We start from the raw sequence: 17,975 nt of genomic DNA, 5'->3' as shown, positions 1-17,975 counted from the left end.
CTTGAGTCCTGGGCTGCAGTTGAAACCACCATCTGGACCGCTACAGACACAGGTAAGTGGGGGGCTTACCTGGCTCCACTGCCACCACCACAGTCCATGAGCAGGTAATGGGACAGGGTGAGGGGGCTTACTTGGTCCCAGCTCAGCCGCTTTCTATGCGGTGGTGGCGGCAGTGGCACCAGGTTAGTATGGGAGGGGAGGCTTACTTGGCTCCGCCACCCGATTCCACCGCAATCCATGCGGTGGTGGACGGTGAAGCCAGGTAAGGGGGAGCGGGACCTATTTGGCCCCCATTTTGTCCCCCCTTCCCCATTTACCTGCCTTCACCATCTGCCGGGGAGGCAAGTAAGTGAGGAAGGAGGTCAAAATGGGGTCTGAATCTCGATCCAGCCCTCCCGATCTCACTCCGGATTCGGTTCCAGAGCGGATTGGGGGAGGGTCGGATCAACCCAAAGCAGTTTGGGGAGGGTGCACAGCCTTACAGTATATGGAATACCCCCCAAGTTTCGCAACCCCCAAGCAAGCAATTCTTCTTAGAAACTGTTTTCTTTCCTTGACTAAAGAAAGCAATGGTCTCCTTTTTTGTTTAGCCTTTGTATGCATGCGGGACTGTAAACACTTGTTCTGTTTTGTCTTTTTTGTGCTAGCTGCCTTTCTAACAGGAGGCAGCAATAATCTCATTGGTATTTAGGCATGCCAGAGTATCTGTGGCAGTGCTTGAGCTCTGCTGTGATATTACGGATTACTTTCATGATCAGCTGATCTGGATTAAATGCTCTTTCACACATTCCCATGTATACAGCAAAACCATTGTGACGTAATGGCTAAATTGTTAGATATAGATAGTTCAGTGATGGGTTCAAATTCCTGAAGAACCATGAAATTCAGTGGATGCATGGGTGATCTTAAGCCAGTGACACAGCCTACTCCACATGAAGAGCCTGCTGGAGATTTGAGATCCATCAGAGGAGCCTTCATCTGCATCCTAGCTGTTTGAGGCATCCGTTATGGTGGAATTTGGGAGAGGGTCTTCGCTGTTGTGGCATCTGGGTTGTGGAATGCCCTCCCATTGTAGACTCAACTGGTACAAACACTGCTTTTATTTCAGCACCACGTTAAAATGTTGCTTTCTATCAAAGCATTTGAGGGCTATACTTGCCTAAAGCTGCATTAAGATTTATTTGTTTAATAGCATTTTTTTTTACTGGCATATATTTTTTAATGATTTAATACATTTTTTTTGCCGTGGAAATTATTTATTCTTTGATACTGTTTGAATTAATGTGGGATACAAATAAAATAATAATAATATAATGCATAAATAAAAATAATAAAATGAATCAGTGGAAACTATGAGCATGTACATAAATTTCATGGAGTAATGCGGAATTAAACTATAATCAAAAAAATTCTTTGCGCTATCGGTAGGGTTAAACAGATTGATCTTTTAGGTTTTCTCAATGTGTATTTTTGTGTGGAATGGGCCCTAATACGAGATATATATATTTAGTATAGAAGCAAAGTTTTGGTGTAAAAGTCTCCACTCAGCAAAAGCAACCCTATTATCTTGGGAGTTATGACAATATCTGCTTTTCTTTTCCTTATAGATATTTCAGTGGATGCCCTCATGTTTGGATTGTAACTCATGTTAGTACCTGATTTTAAAATGGGTGATTTTCGGGAGGGCAACAGAATGAAAAGATTATCTGAGGCATAGAAGAAATTACTGGTGACTCGTGAGATATTGCTGTCCAGCCAGAGCAGGAAATGGAATGATACTTTATACGAGTCATATTCAAAGGAGGAAATATAAAGAGAACTTGGATGAGTAGTTTTCAAGTACAGTATAGACTTACTTTCCACATCTCAAGTAGATAGAAATCTATGAAATCCTGTGGCTCGTGAAAGGACTGTTGCTCCTTGTGCTTCTCTATCTCCTCCCTTGCAAATGAAAACACTGACTCAAAGGCGGAGAACGCCTTTTTGTGAGGTCCTGGAAGACGCTTCATGATCCATGGGAACATTTCATACCACTAGAAGGGAAATAAGCAAAATCTTGACATCATCAAGGAGGAGGCTGGGTAACACAAGCCAACCCCTTTGGATTAGCACTTCAGTATCATCCTCTGGAATATTCTGGGGTGGAGAAGTGAAAGGGTTCACTGATATGTATAGAGGAGGGGGCTGCTTACCTTAGCAGCAAACCCTTTTGCAGCAAAGGGTTAGTGAGCATGTTTGAACCATACTTATGTAGCCACCATGGTAAGAATGGTTCACAGGACACACTAAGGCCATTGCCAGATGAGGAGTTAGCCCGGTGTGAGGCCCGGTCTTCCTCCTGTGCATCCAGATGATGCACAGGGAATCCTGGGGTCAGGCCGGGCTAAGTCCTTGCTTGACCCGGAATAAGCGGATCCACTGATGGCCCGGCTTTTCCGCAGCCCCAGGCTGAGGCCGGGGCAGCGGAAAGTCTAGTGACTTCCGTGTCTTTTCCCAGCTGCTTGCTTACTCGTGAGTAGTCAGGAGAAGCCACGGACTGGGCACAGCATTCCATAGGAGCACTATGCCCATCAGGCCGGGGAGGGGGAAATCACAGGGGGGGAGATGGGGGCCGGGGGAAAGAACAGGAGAGATGGGAGGGAGAAGAATGGGGATGGGCATGGCAGACAGGGGACAGGCATGGCAGACGGGGGACGGGCATGGTGAGCGGGGACGAAGGACGGGCATGGCAAGCAGGGATGGGCATTGCGGACGGGGTGAAGAACAGGAATGGGCATGACGGACAGAGGGGAAGAACGGGGACAGGCATGGCGAGCAGGTACGGGAATGGTGGATGGGGAAGAAGAATGGGGATGGGCATGGCAGTTGGGGGAAGAATGGGGATGGGCATGGCGAGCAGGGACGGGCATGGCGAGCCGGGATGGGCATGGCAAACACATACAGGCATGGCGAGCAGGGACGGGCATTGCAGACTGGGGGAAGAACGGGGACGGCATGGTGAGCCGGGGGAGGACAGGCGAGCGAGTGGGCAGGGGGGCATCAGGCATTGTGGGGGAAGGCAGGGGGAGCGGGGAACCCTTTTTTAAAAAAAACAAAAAACCCACCTTTTGTGGCGGTGTGCTCCTGCTCACATCGCCCTTTAAGGGGGGTAATATGGCGGACGTGACGGGGCTACCCTCAGCCCCGTCGCATCTTACCTGTGGACAGGACGTACAGGCCACGCTATTTCTAGTGCAGCCTGGCCCCTCCTCCAACATGGATTATCGGGTAGGTCTAGCAAGGCCCTAAGTCATGGCTCACATGACATGTTAAGTCATAATGTTTAGGGCAGAATGCTTAACCACTATGGCTTAGGATGTCGTCTGAACAGGGAAACCCTCTTTATTCTCTTTTTGTTTGCCAGAGAACATAACTCCAAATGCAGGCACCAACAACAACGATGCTGCTGCTGATGTGATGTTCTACTACATAAGGTTACGTTGTTAAGTGTAATATAAAAGTTTATTAAGGTTTGCAGAGTTCAGAGAAGGTACTCACTGTGTGTTTGTAGCAGAATGGTAAGTATGAAGCCATAGAGGGTGAGTGAGTGCTGCATGGAAGGAGAGTGCTGATTGGATGTTTGAGTGGAGCATCTGGATTGGTGTGAGAGAAGGGGAGGAGTCAGAATACTGTGTGGTATATATGCTGCTGCAGACAGGAAAGAAGGTATGAGATGAGATATTGATGAGAGAGAGATTTGGCATAGAGATAGGAAGAGTCTTCATGTTTTGTTGTTTTGGTGGATTAGTGTGGGGAAGGAGAATAGTGTAGTTTAGAAGGGGAAGAGTAGGTAGGAGTAGTTAGAAAGCTACATTTGAAACACTGAAGTGAAATTACCCTCTGAAACCATTTTGCATTGTACTTTGAAACCACATGCTTGTGAACTGAGAGAAACCATTAAGCTTTTGAACTTGCATTAACTTCTTGCTAATAAATTACATTCATTTTCACCTGGTGTGGTCATTAGAGTACCTGGGAAAGGGTACAGGTCGATCGATGGTGGCATCGGAAGGAAGAAGTTTGGGGCGAGAGTGTGGATCTGTATAGCTGTGGGGCCTAAGAAGAAGAAGGCATGCCACAGGGACGACTTTAGCATCCCAAACCCTTGGCGAAAGCACCTGAGCTGGGTCCTTCGGGTTCCAGAAAGAAGAAGAGTGATCCAGAGTAAACCCAGTGAAGGGTGGTTGTCACACAGGAACCACCAGCAGTGATGCTGCTGCAAAGGTGATCTGCTTCCGCCATTTGAATTGGGTTTCCCTCCCTTCTATCCCAGCTCACCCTCTGCAGAATGGGATGCCACAGGCAAACCAGGGAGGAGAGGTTCAGTGAACCCATAATGAAGGCTGAATCAGTTCAGACCAACCTCCAACATTACAATGCTCGTGAGCTTCTTCTGCTTCTTTTTTTTAAAAAAAAAGGCGGGTGCAATATCCTGTTCATTGGAGGCCATCGTACGCCACGTGTAAACAGAGGGGGAGATGTCACGATAAAAATAGCATGAGACTACTCCTGTGTAGATCTCCTCCTCTTATCTGAGCCCTTAAAGGACAAAGTGACTACAGCTGACATAGGCAACATCACAATGTCATATCATGCCCCAATTTGGATTGACTTGACACTTTCAGAAGATCGCACCAACTCTTATTTCTGGCGCTTGGACCCTCATCTTTTAACTAAACAATCAGTTCGAGAACAACTGCAAAAAGATCTCTCAGAATACTTCCAATTCAATGACCTGCCAGAAATCTCAACTGATATCTTATGGGATTCTATGAAAGAGGTTCTTCGAGGATCGTGCATCAAAGAGGCTTCACAGATAAAGAAGAAGAGAGAGGCAGCACGCACCAAGCTACTGTACGACATTTCTCATCTCGAAGCGCTTCATAAACGCACCGGCAGTCAAAGGACATATAGACAACTAATGGGTAAATGTGGTGAACTTATTGCTTTAGACACACATACTGTACATAGATCCTTGGCATTTCTTAATCGTTATTATCACGAATTTGGCAACAAAAGCTCTAGGCTTTTAGCCAAAGCCTTATGCAGAAAAATGGCTAAATCTCGGGTCTCACATATCAAGTCACCTCAGGGGGACCTTCTTTATAAGAATGAGGACATTTGTAAGGCATTTGAAAATTTCTACCAAAAATTATATACTACAGACAGCCCTGATGTCACCAAGATAGACGCATTCTTAGACAGGCTGATTTTCCCTAAATTAAAAGTAGAACATAGAACTCTTCTTAATAGTCCCATAAGAGCTGAGGAGATAGAAGAGACCATAAGATTCCGGCTGGACATCAGGAAAAACTTCCTGACTGTTAGAGCAGTGCGACAGTGGAATCAGCTACCTAGGGAGGTTGTGGGCTCTCCCACACTAGAGGCATTCAAGAGGCAGCTGGACAACCATCTGTCAGGGATGCTTTAGGGTGGATTCCTGCATTGAGCAGGGGGTTGGACTCGATGGCCTTGTAGGCCCCTTCCAACTCTGCTATTCTATGATTCTATGATAAAACGTTTAAAAAATGGGAAATCACCAGGCATAGATGGTCTTGGGGGGGAATTTTATAAAGCTTTTAAAGTCACCCTTACTCCCTATTTAGTGAGATTATTTAATTTTATTTTAGAAGGTGGGGAGATTCCAGAATCCTGGAAACACACGCGCTTGATAACCATTCCTAAGCCAGGACGAGATCCCCACCTAGTGAACTCTTATCGCCCAATAGCGCTTCTTAATCAAGATGCTAAACTCTTCACATCCTTGCTTGCTCATCGTCTGAACCAGTTTATAACAGAATACGTAGATGAAGATCAAACAGGTTTTATGGCAGGTCGACACTTAGCAGATTCAGTGCGCAGGATACTTAACTTAATTCACCACAGCGAAAGCCAAAAGTCTCCTTTGGCACTGTTTTCTCTTGATGTTTTCAAGGCATTTGACCGCTTGGAATGGCCTTTTATTTTCCGCTTATTTCATAAAATGGCGTTTGGTAATCAATTTCTTAAGGTATTGAAGCAATTGTACTCTGATGCTAAGGCAACAGTATGTGTTAACTCTTGGGAATCAAAAAGGTTTCAAATAACTAGAGGCACACGTCAGGGCTGCCCACTCTCTCCACTTATCTTTGCCATTGCAATAGAAGCCCTAGCAACCTCAATTCGGGCAGACCCAGCTATATCGGGGCCTAGAATAAATGGGAGACATCATTGCATCAAACTTTTTGCTGATGATATATTGCTTATGTTAACAGAGCCTAAGGTTGCTCTTCCTGCTCTTCGCACACATCTGGATACCTTCAAGGAAGTTGCTGGTCTGGAGGTCAATTATGACAAATCTGATTTGCTCTGTGTTAATATCCCTTTGGCTGAACAGAAAAATATTCAACGAATTTTCAAAGTCACTTTAAGATTTGGCAGTTTAAAATACTTAGGCATTCAGATCACTAAGGAAATCAAACAACTGCGTATACGCAATTTTGATCCTTTATGGAATGCGCTAAGAAAAGATATGACACTGTGGAAGAAACTTAAATTATCTTGGCTAGGGAGGAATGCAGCCCTGAAAATGACTTTGTTGCCTAAACTGTCTTTTTTATTTCATACTCTGCCAGTAGAGATTCCTGGAAATGAGTTCAAACGTTGGCAACAAGCTCTATCCACATTCAGTGGAGGGGGCAAACGCATCCATGTCAATCAAGCGACACTATTCCGACCAACTAAACTAGGGGGGTTTGGTGTCCCAAATCTTAGGCTGTACCATGATGCTTTTCAATTGAGGCAACTACTCAAAATAATTAGAAATGAGACAGCAATCCCGTGGGTGTCAATTGAAAGCACCCCCTGCATCCCTACGATCAGGGCGATCCCATTCCTTCCAACACTGAAAAAACATATTCAAACAATTAATAACCCATTTTTGAAAGCAAATTTAAAGGTATGGGCAAAGTGGGCAAAATGGTTTGCACCATCCCCTTCCCCCCTAACCCCGATTTTAGACCACCCCGATTCAGAGATCAATTTAAGTACAGACAATTTGCAGGTTGGGAAGAAAAAGGTTTTTTCCATATTCGTGATCTCTTTATACAAGGAAAAATCATATCAATGCAACAATTAGAGGCAAAACTGAGCCCACTCCCTTGTACCTGGCTCCAAAAACTGCAAATAGTCTCTTTTGCAAATGCTCTATATCAATTCCATAACATTCCACGCTCACTTACTATATTTGAGAAAGCTTGGCTGACTTATTCTAGAAAGGTTAAAGGGGGAGCTTCTGATATATATCACATGATGTTGAATTGTCAATTCCCAGATAAGGGAGGGTTAAAATGATTTGGGAACATGATCTGTGCACCAGGTTCACTGAAGGTGAATGGAAAAGCTTGTGGCAATCAGCACCCTATAAAACAATATCAGCAAAAGTTAAAGAGCTCACTCTGAAAATCACTCACAGGTGGAATATCACCCCTGTTAGACTGCACCATATTAGTGCTAATATATCCCCGCACTGTTGGCGTGGTTGCTCCGTTCCTGGCACTTATATTCATCTTTGGTGGGAATGTCAACAGGTCAAAACTTTTTGGTCAAGGGTTTTCCAAACCATTACAAACATTATTCATGCTGAAGTAGAAACTGACCCAGCACTGGCTCTACTTTCTATTTTTAGGAATGCCAATAGAAACATTATTCCCAAAGCCTTGGTCACCCATTTGCTGGTTGCAGCCAGGTGGGAAATTGCCCAATTCTGGAAAAGCGACAGACCTTTTGACCATCAACGCTGGTTTGATGAGATTTGGAAACTAGCTTTAAATGATAAATTGACACAACATAGCAGGTTAGCAAGAGGAGAAATAACATCAGACACATTTGTGGAAAACTGGTTGGACTTTTTCACATTTATAAATATGAATCCTGGCGAACTTAGACCCCCAATGATTCAGGAATCCTTTTGGTCAGAGGTTCTAACTTAACCTGCATCTTTTTCTGTACCAAGTGCTTATTGAAGACCCATGTTTTTTTATAGTGGTGCTATGGGAACATCTATATTGTTGTTGAGTGTTTTCTTTTACTCTGTGTATTTATTGTATTTGTCCTTACTTGAAAATCAATAAAAATAGTATTTTTTTAAAAAAAAAATAGCATGAGATTCTCACCCCTCCATCATGCTAGACACGATAGGTCTAGCTGAGGCCTAAGTCAGTAAGAAAGAAAAAGCCTACTCACAACATGAAAGATGCTGAATGGAAATTTGAAGCCAACATCAGCAGCTTCAATTAGTTGCTGGAATTTTTCATCTTCAAGAGAAAACCGGTGTCCAAATGTCACAGCGCAAATCACATTGGAGACTGCATTGGTGATGGGCAAGGAAGGGTCAAATGGGTGCCCTGAAAATGGAGGTATATTGATATTAATCCACTATCTCCTATTAATACCCAGAGTGGGATTTCATGGTGGTGCATAGGAGGCAATTGGGATTTTTGGCAATTTATTTTTGCATTAGAAATCAAGTAACGTGTGTGAAATTGCATTCCAGTAAAAAGAGCACAAAAAGATTTCTGCAGATTGGGACACATGTCGGCATCATTTCCTAGCATTCCATACCCTTTGCATGTGCAAAAGTCTCCACCAGCTGCTGGGCCTCGTCTTCTATTTGTGTGTGTGTGTACGCACGCACGTGTGCTGGCAGTGTGTGAGTGTATTGATGTCTGAATAGGATGCCTGGTTGTTTGACTACGAATGGATGAATGTGCATGTTTGCAGTGAGTTGGGGGGGTGATTTAGAGGTGATATTCCTATTAAATAATGCATTTTAGACCAATAGACCTTCCTTTCCAATTTGTTTGATATAATTGGCATGATGTATATTTTGTAACAATGGCTGATAATTGTTCATCCTTCTTAAAAACCTTTTAAAAAATTAAAAGGGTTGCCATTATCATCATCATCATCATCATCTATCTCTCTTTTCTTGCTTGTGGTGTTTTTTCTAGATGAACATGATGGGCTTTGCCAAGTCATGCTGACTTTTACTGATCCAGAAATTTCCTGACTATTGAACATGTTTTAAGTATAACTGCTTTCTGGATGTTGGGGTGCATGTATTTTGGTAGGCCTAATTTCTGAAGGTTTTCTGTAAAATAATAATAATGTGATGCTGGTGACTGATGTGACTAATGGAATAATTGTAACTTTTTCCTGTTGCTATAGTTCTTAAACTTCCATAGCCAGTGGTGTATATTTTTCTCTCTTGTCCTCTTCCTTTTCTGCAACATTTTTGTCAGTAGGTATTGCCATGTCAATGAGGTAGGTGTGTTTTTCTTGGTTGTTTTTGACTGTTATGTCTTGTTGAAGTTGAAACAAGCTAAGAGGTGCTAGTCTTTAGCCCAGTTTGTTCCATTGCTAATGTTTGCACGGTAATAATAGTTTATACTCTTTCTGAATGCTTCATTGTTGGTTTGTTGTACTAGATTTTTCTGTACTTGTCAACTGCTTCATTTGTGCAGTGGTAGCAGTATGCTGAATGTGTGATAATGGATATGAGAAAGGAGATGGGGAAAGAGTATTAAATGTTAAGAAAGGTGAGACTATGGTCATCCAGAAAAGGACTTGCAGTCAGAAAAGACATTTGAGGGAAGGGGAGACTGTATCACACAGAGTAGAGCAAAAGCTTCAAAGTACAGCAAAAGCTACAAAAGTATGAATGAGTGAAGTAAATTTCAGATACACTGAATGTTCTTCACTTGTTCTTCATTCTAATGATTTTAACATTAAGATGTTATGTAGAACAGGTTTGTCTTAATTGTGTGCTGTGAAATCAGACATGTGACCAAGGCCATTTTTGGGTGGGCACGCCCCTTTGGGTGCTGAACATGTTGGTAGGCACACACCCTTGGGGGCAGCCATGTTGTCCTCCTTTTTGGTTTCCAAAATATGCTCACTGTAGCACAGAAATACTACAAACAAGAAGGATCTTGGATATACAGATCACAAAAAGATTTCTGCACATTGGGACACATGTCAGCATCATTTCCTAGCATTACATACCCTTTGCATGTGTAAAAGTCTCCACCAGCTGCTGGGCCTCCTCTTGTATTTGGTGCTCCATGCCTTTCTTCCCCAGTCCCAGCTTCCGCAGAGTCACTACAGCAAACCATCTCTGCTGCTTCCAGGTGTGACCTTTTGAATCTACAAGACCTGAAGCCATCAAGAACCATTGAGAAATTGTTACTCACAAACTGCATGTTAAGGGGCGGAGCTTGACGGCCATGAACAGGTAAGATTCTTGTGAGGCTCCTGGACGGGATAGCTGAAAATCCAATTATCTCATTTAAAAAGGCATGAATCTCTAATGAACATTAACTGAAAATGCTTATGACCTTTAACTGATGCTGATAATGACTTTTTTGAAAGTATAATCGGTATAAAGAGTGGGGAAATCAGCCCGGTTTCTGGGCTTGTAAATCAGTCAGTTCGGAGCGGAGAGTTCAAAATCAAAACCAAAGACTTTGTTATTGTTGGATCTCTTCCAGCAACTGCTGAATTGAATTACTGTGATATATCACTCCTTATCCGGGTAGAGCGAGCAATTGGCAATAAATCTAACCATCGGAAAGTACTGAGAGAGAAAAGTTGTTTACGTGCATGGATTGAGAGACTGTTTTGATTGTTATTTGGGACAGTAAGCAATTGATTTATGCCCTATGCCGAACATTAGAAAATAAAAAAAAAACTGAGAAAGTTATTTGGCAACGTCGTAAACGCCCCTCTAATCATAATCTCCCCCGCCTTGAAAAGGTGTCCTCGGAAGAAGACATAAATAGCAGTGAGAGTGGGGAGAGTGACAAGATGGCGGGGAAAGCTGGCAAGGTGCCAGCTACTATGGATGAAATTAAGAGCTTCATATTAGAAAATAACACAACTCTCTTTAAAAAGATGGATGAACATGCTGAAAAGGCAGACAAGCGAATGGATGTGCTAGCTGACAAGATTGCTCAGAATGATAGGAGTATAAAGATTTTAGAAGCAGGAGTAAATCTACTGGAGAAAAGGCAAGATGTTTTTGAAAAAAGTTGTAATGTACAGTTTCAGGACCAAGAGTTACGGCTGATCCAATTAGAAGACCAGAATCGATGATCCACACTACGAATTAAGAATTTTATTGAAATATCAGGAGCAGATTTGAGAAAAGTAATTTTGCAGTGGTTTAAAGACATGATGCCTGATCTTGAAATAAAGGACTGTGAGGTGGACAGGATTCATAGAGTGGGAGGATTAAACTACAGAGGAGCAATTAAAGACATCCTGTTGAAATTTGGCAGCTACTGCAAAAAAGAGCAAGTTATGAAGAAATTGAGGTCTATGGCTCTGATACAATACAAAGGCAAATAAGTGCAAATTTACAACGATCTTTGTCAGCAAACACTCAAATGGAGATGCAGTGTCAAGCCAATAACTGAAATATTAACAAAGAATACAATAAAGTATGCCTGGGGTTACCCTGTTTTTTTAAGGTTTACACATGGTGGGAGGCAACACAGAGTAACCTCCTTGGATCAGGGCAAGGAGTTGATGAAGAGTTTGGGTTTGTACAGTGGTGCAAGTCTGAAAGAAGCAGGTGGGAACGGAAGTGAAGCTGGGGCATCTGGGATGTAATAAACTTGATAAATTGTCTATGAGATAATAGTATATACATTTTGTTAAAACATAGAGGTCTCTCCGGTAAGGCGGAGCACTGCCTCTCCCCCCCGCAAAGGGTAGATAATGGCCGGAGTGATAGACTCACGGGGATTTGGGGGGGCGGAAGAGGTGGGGGTGGGATGGGGGTGGGGGGTGGGATGGGGGTGGGGGGGTTTGATTGGGTGGGAGGGAGGGATTTGAAGGGGTTTTATGGTTTTTGTGTTTTTATGTATGTGAATTTGAGTTGAAGAACACATGGGATCGGAAGGAGTATCAAAAGGTTGAATATGGATAAGAAAATAAAAGTATCAACGCTTAATGTAAAAGGTCTGGGGGCAGTCATGAAAGGGAGGAGAATTGAACAAATGTTAAATAGAGAAGGATCTGACATTATCCTGCTGCAAGAAACACACCAGGGGTTCGATGGGGTAAACCTCTCCCCGATGAGGCTCGCCTGGCGCCAACATTGTTATCTTTTCGGCGCCAGGTCAAGACTTTTCTCTTCTCCCAGGCATTTTTAACAGCATTTTAACAGCATTTAACAACGTTAAGTTTGTTTTTAATGGACCCCACAATTGTTGTTTTTAAATGGATACTGTTGTTTTTATACTGTTTTTATTTGTGTGTGTGTGTGTGTGTGTGTGTGTGTGTGTGTTTAAATTGTATACTTTTAATGTTTACTATTTTTAAATGTTGTAAACCGCCCAGAGAGCTTCGGCTGTGGGGCGGTATATAAATGTAATTAAATAAATAAATAAATAAATAAATAAACGAAATATGCTTAAAATGGTCAGTTTATTATGAAAAGTCATTGGGGACTTCAAAAAAAATGGAGTGGCTATTTTGATTTCATAAAAAAGTGGATTTATATTAGAAACTATAAATAAGGATGATAATGGTAGATATCTAATGATAAAGGGTCAAATTGAAGGTAAAGCATATACAATAGTCAATGTTTACGCCCCTAATGAGAGACATAGAGAGTTTTATACAGAATTATTTAAAGAAATAGAAGAGTTTAAGGAGGGGTATGTTATCTTAGCTGGGGACTTTAATATGGTTATAGATAATAGATTGGACAGGTCAAACCCCACTAATGCTGAAAAGAGAAATAATATTACTATATTGAATAAATTGGTAAAAGAAAAAGATTATGTGGATTGTTGGCGTTTACTTAGCGGGGCGAATCCTGGCTTTTCTTATTACTCCCCAGTTCATCATACATACTCTAGGATAGATTATATATTTGTTTCAAAAGAGTTTGCAACTAAGGTTTGTAAAATGGAAACGGGGGTAATAAAGGTAACAGATCACACATTGCTAAGTTTGGAGTTTACAGTTAGGAAGAACTATAAAGAAGCGTATAGGTGGAAAATGAATACAAAAATATTGAAGTATAATAAAGTGGTAGAAAAAATGCAGAGGGAACTGTCAGAGACTTGGGAAATTAATGAAAAGGGTGGAACGGCAAGGGCAGTTGTTTGGGACACCATGAAGGCAGTAGCAAGAGGGATTTGTATTAGAGAAATGTGTAATTTAAGGACACAACAGCTTGCAGTGCAGGAAAAGTTGGAGGTAGAGATTAGGAATTTGGAGAAAGATTATTGGCAGTGTAAAAATAAACATAAATTAATAGAAATACAAGCAAAGAAAAAAGAATTAGAGAATATAAATTTAGAGCAAGTTCAGAAAAATCTAATTTATATGAAAAGGGAGTATTTTGTAAATAGTAATAAAAACTCTAGATTGCTAGCCAGACTCACACAAAAGGAAAAAGCTAGGAATGGGATAGGAATATTGAAAGATAAACAAGGGAATTATTGTCATATAATGAAGGGTAAAATAAAAATCTTTCAAGAATTTTATCAAGAATTATATAAGGGAAAGGATATCCAAAAAAAGAAGTTGGAAGCTTATATAGAAAAGTACATAAAGAAGGGAATAAAAATAGAACATAAAGAGTTAATGGAGAAGGTAATAACTCAAAGAGAAGTTGAAGAGGTAATTGAGAATTTGAAAGTGGTAAATCACCTGGGGTAGACGGCTTAGGACCGGAATATTATAAAGTTTTAAAAACGTTTTTAGTACCAAAATTATTGCAGTTGTACAACGCCATATTGGAAGGAGAGAGGACACCAGAATCATGGGAACATTCATTGATAATTTTAATTCCAAAACCAGATAAAGACCTGACTGTCCCTGATTCATATAGACCTATTTCATTAATAAATCAAGATGCTAAAAAAATTTCAACTATTTTAGCAAAACGGTTAAATAAATTTATAGCTGAATATATAGGGGAAGACCAATGTGGATTTGTAGCAGGTAGACAAATGCATAATTTAGTGAGAAGGGTTTTAAATGTAATACAGGTGATAAAAAAGACTAAGATTAAAGTGGGAATCTTGGCATTGGATAGTTTTAAGGCTTTCGATTGTGTGAGCTGGCAGGCATTAAAGATGGTTTTAAATAAAATGGGATTTGGAAATAAATTTAAAACTATAATAGAACAGTTGTACTCTCAAAATACAGCCGTAGTGGTAGTGAACGACGGAGTTACGGATAAGATACGACTAGCCAGAGGGACAAGACAAGCATGTCCACTCTCGCCAGTCCTGTTTGTAATGGTTATGGAATTATTGGCGAATGCAATAAGAGATGATGGGGAGATAGAAGGAATAGGTGGTATTAAAAAAATAAAATTGAATATGTTTGCGGATGATACTTTGCTAACTATTAAAAATCCAATAAGAAAGATGGAAAGAATTAAACAGCAATTGAGAGAATTTGAGGAAATTACTGGGTTAAGAATAAATTGGTCCAAATCAGATATGATGTTATTTAATTATACTAAAAAAGAAGAGAAGGAATGGGTAGGAAAGGGAAGAGAAATGAGAGTTAAGGAACAGATTAGATATTTGGGAATTAAAATTACACAAAATTTAGAGAGTTTAGAGAAGGAGAATTTAAATAGTTTAAAAAATGAGATTTTAGTAAAATTGGAAAAATATAAAAGATTAAACTTATCCTGGTTTGGAAGAATAGAATTAATAAAAATGAAGATTTTAGCAAAGATTAATTTTGTGTTTAGGATGTTACTAATAAAAATTTCAGAATTAGAGATAAAAAGTTGGCAAAATATCATAAACAATTATTGTAATGGGGATAAGAAAGCGAGGGTAAATAAGAATAAATGGTATTTAAGTCAAAAAAAGGGAGGATTGGGTCTCCCAAATATTAACTTATATTACGTAGCTAATAGGTTAAGACATATTGTGGAAGCAATTATAGGAGTAGGAGATTTAGACTGGATGGAGGTTAAAACTAAAAGTAACATAGAGAGGAAGTTGGAAAATGTATTTTTTAGGGAAGGAAAAAAATTGGGCTGAAAGTATAGGTAATCCGCTCTTGAGGTTTCACTGGGAAATTTGGAGTAAATATAAAGGGGAGTTGCTCCCGAGCAACTCACCTTTATCACCGATAATAATGCTAAAGAATTTCCCGGAGGAATTAAAGAGTAGATTAAGTAAAGTTTTAATAGAAAAAAATAAAATGAAATTAAGGGAATGGTTAAGAGAAATGAATACAAGAGAGGCTTTGGAAGAGATTTTAAAAAATAAAAAATTAACTTGGTTAAATTATTGGCAATTAGAAAAGTGAACCAAAAAGTGGATAAGATAAAATGGAGATTGTAGAGAATTGACGAAGTTTGAGGAATTAATAGTTAAAAAAAGAAAATGATAAGGGAAAAAGAACAGCGTCAAAAGGGTTAACGAGTGAAATATATAGAATATTGTTGGAGAAAGGGTCAATGGATAGTTCAGGTAAAATGGTTTGGGAGACAGATTTGAATGTACAAATAGGACAACAGAGTTGGGAGGGACTATGGAAACAAAGAGCGTTGAGAAATATGTCAGGAAGAATAAAAGAGAATTACTTTAAAATTATATGGAGGTGGCACCTCACCCTGGTTAGATTAAATAAGATAAATAATCAGCAATCAGAAAATTGTTGGAGTGGATGTGGGGGAAAAGGAACGTATTTACATATGTGGTGGGAATGCAAATATGTACAAAAATTGTGGAAGATGGTGTTTTTGGAGATTGAAGAAATTGTGGAAATGAAGATAGAACGAACACCAAAAGTTGCATTACTGTCACTATTTGAAGATTTGAAATGTAAAAAAGAAATTAAGGAATTGATAACGAATTTGCTGACTGCAGCAAGATTGATTGTAGCTAGAAACTGGAAGATTCAAGGGGGTTATTGTATTGAAGAATGGTATAAAGAAGTATGGGATATAGCTATTAATGATAAATTGACTTGTATTATTAAATGGAGAAGAGGTATAGCTAAAACTAGGCATGTGCTCCGCTCCGATTAGAAGCGTAGAAGCAGTAGCGAATTGGCCTGCTCCGCCTTGCCCAGAGGCGGAGTAGAAGCAGACCGTGGACCCCTAGAAGCAAGGCGAAGAGAAGCGCCCATTTTCAGAGCGCTTCTCTTTCCGCGGAGCACTCCAATCGCCATCTTGAAAACATTTCGCCCATAGGATTGCATTGCGGAAAATAATCGCGGATAACTGGGTTGTTTTTGAAGCTATCGTTCTGAAAATTCTTGTGCTCAGAGAGTCGTGGATGGGGGTCATTTTGAGACTACTCTCACTTCTCTGCGTCGTGCGGGTCGCGTGCTATATTTTTTAAAAAAATTGGGTACATTTACAATACAAACAGTAGGGTAAACCGGCTGCGGCGGCGGGGTTTATTTGAAGCGATGACAGGCACATTCAACTCCCAATACTGATGAGAATTGATCACCTCATGAAGCATCATCCTCCAATCCCAGTGTTTGAGGCGGAGTCACCCTCACAGTCAGAGAGCTCTCAGCCTCTTGTGGGTTTAGCGTTCGTTGGGAGAGGGTCTACTTAGTGAGCTGCTGCTGTGTACTTTGGAGATAGATTAGTATTTTAGCTTGGCATGTGTGTTTGTTTGCTTCTTTCTGACTTTTAGCTTAGTTTGCTCTGTGTTTTTCCCTTACTTTGATTTAATATAAACTTTATTTTTAAATTTTGGAGAGTGTGTTTGTTTGTTTGTTTGGTTGTCCCCCCCTCCCCTCTCTTAAAGCCTGATTGTGTTTGATCTTCCTTTTGCTTTTGTGAAAGTTTTTTTTTTGAAAGCATACACACACTTCTTGTCCCATTTCCCTACATTTATTAGTAATATTCTTAAACATATTATTATATTCTTATACATATTCTTAGTAGTATATTAGTATATTCTTATACATATTATTATTAGTAGTATTAATATTGTATTCTTCTTATACATATTAGTAGTAGTGTTTGGTTGGTTCGTTTCCCCCCCTCCCTCTCTTAAAGCCTGATTGTGTTTCCTTCTATCTATATACCCAAAAATACCCAAAAATACCAAAAAAATATTATTCTCTTTTTCTTCTCTGTGTAACTTGGACTGTGAGTGTGCTGTGTGTGCACTGCTTTTGTGAAGTGCAACAGCCACAGATTGAGCATTTTGGGGAAAGCATACACACACTTCTTGTCCCATTTCCCTACATTTATTAGTAATATTCTTAAACATATTATTATATTCCTATACATATCCTTAGTAATATATTAGTATATTCTTATACATATTATTAGTAGTATTAATATTTTATTAGTCATCATGAGAAGAGGGAGCAGGAGTGCTGAAAGCAGCAAGGCTCAGGCTGGCACCAGCAGTAAGCAGCAGGCTGCCTCTCCTGCTGTGAAAATCAAACGGGCAACTCCTTGGCTGGCTGCTCCGCAACAGAAGCAGGAGAAGGAGCAGGCAGAGGCACTCTCTTCTGCAACTTGTGCACGGCGTTCTCTTTTTGAGGGTGAGAATGGGAAAAGTGCCCCTTTACAAGAGGCAGGTGGCATTAGAGGAGGAGGAGGAGGAGTATCCCCAACTCCTTCATTATCCTTTGAGCCCAGGAGCCCGCTGATGGACTTAGACGAGGTCCTCAGCACAGTGGAGGGGGAGGAGGAGGAGGCGGTGGTCCTCCAGGATGTGGGGGCTGAGGAGGAGCAGCAGCAGGCCGAGGCTCTCTCCTCAGTCTCATCCCACCCCTCTTCCGCTGCCACTCCTGTTTCTGTGGCAACACCAGAGAGCTCAGGTGGGCAATTGGTGGTGTCACCACGGAAGCGAAAGACAAGTATAGTGTGGGACCACTTTGAGGTGGGAGCGGATCCCCACTTTGCTGTCTGTCGCCACTGCAAACTCACC

The 17,975-nt window shown here is 40.9% G+C and overlaps 1 protein-coding gene across 1 annotated transcript in view; it reads right to left on the bottom strand.

The window, feature by feature from the left end:
• The window catches only part of LOC134402407 (cytochrome P450 2J1-like), a 52,885-nt gene that overhangs the window by 14,087 nt on the left and 20,823 nt on the right, over positions 1-17,975 (bottom strand). Inside the window, exons 3-5 of the mRNA XM_063131836.1 lie at positions 10,084-10,233; positions 8,263-8,423; positions 1,857-2,033 (exon numbers count right to left, since the gene is read on the bottom strand). Coding sequence (XP_062987906.1) covers positions 1,857-2,033; positions 8,263-8,423; positions 10,084-10,233 — 488 coding nt within the window. The remainder of the gene's footprint in view (positions 1-1,856; positions 2,034-8,262; positions 8,424-10,083; positions 10,234-17,975) is intronic.

This window comes from Elgaria multicarinata, chromosome 8 (genome assembly GCF_023053635.1).
Source record: "Elgaria multicarinata webbii isolate HBS135686 ecotype San Diego chromosome 8, rElgMul1.1.pri, whole genome shotgun sequence".
Lineage (NCBI taxonomy): Eukaryota > Metazoa > Chordata > Lepidosauria > Squamata > Anguidae > Elgaria > Elgaria multicarinata.
This window is presented reverse-complemented; position numbering and strand designations above follow the sequence as displayed.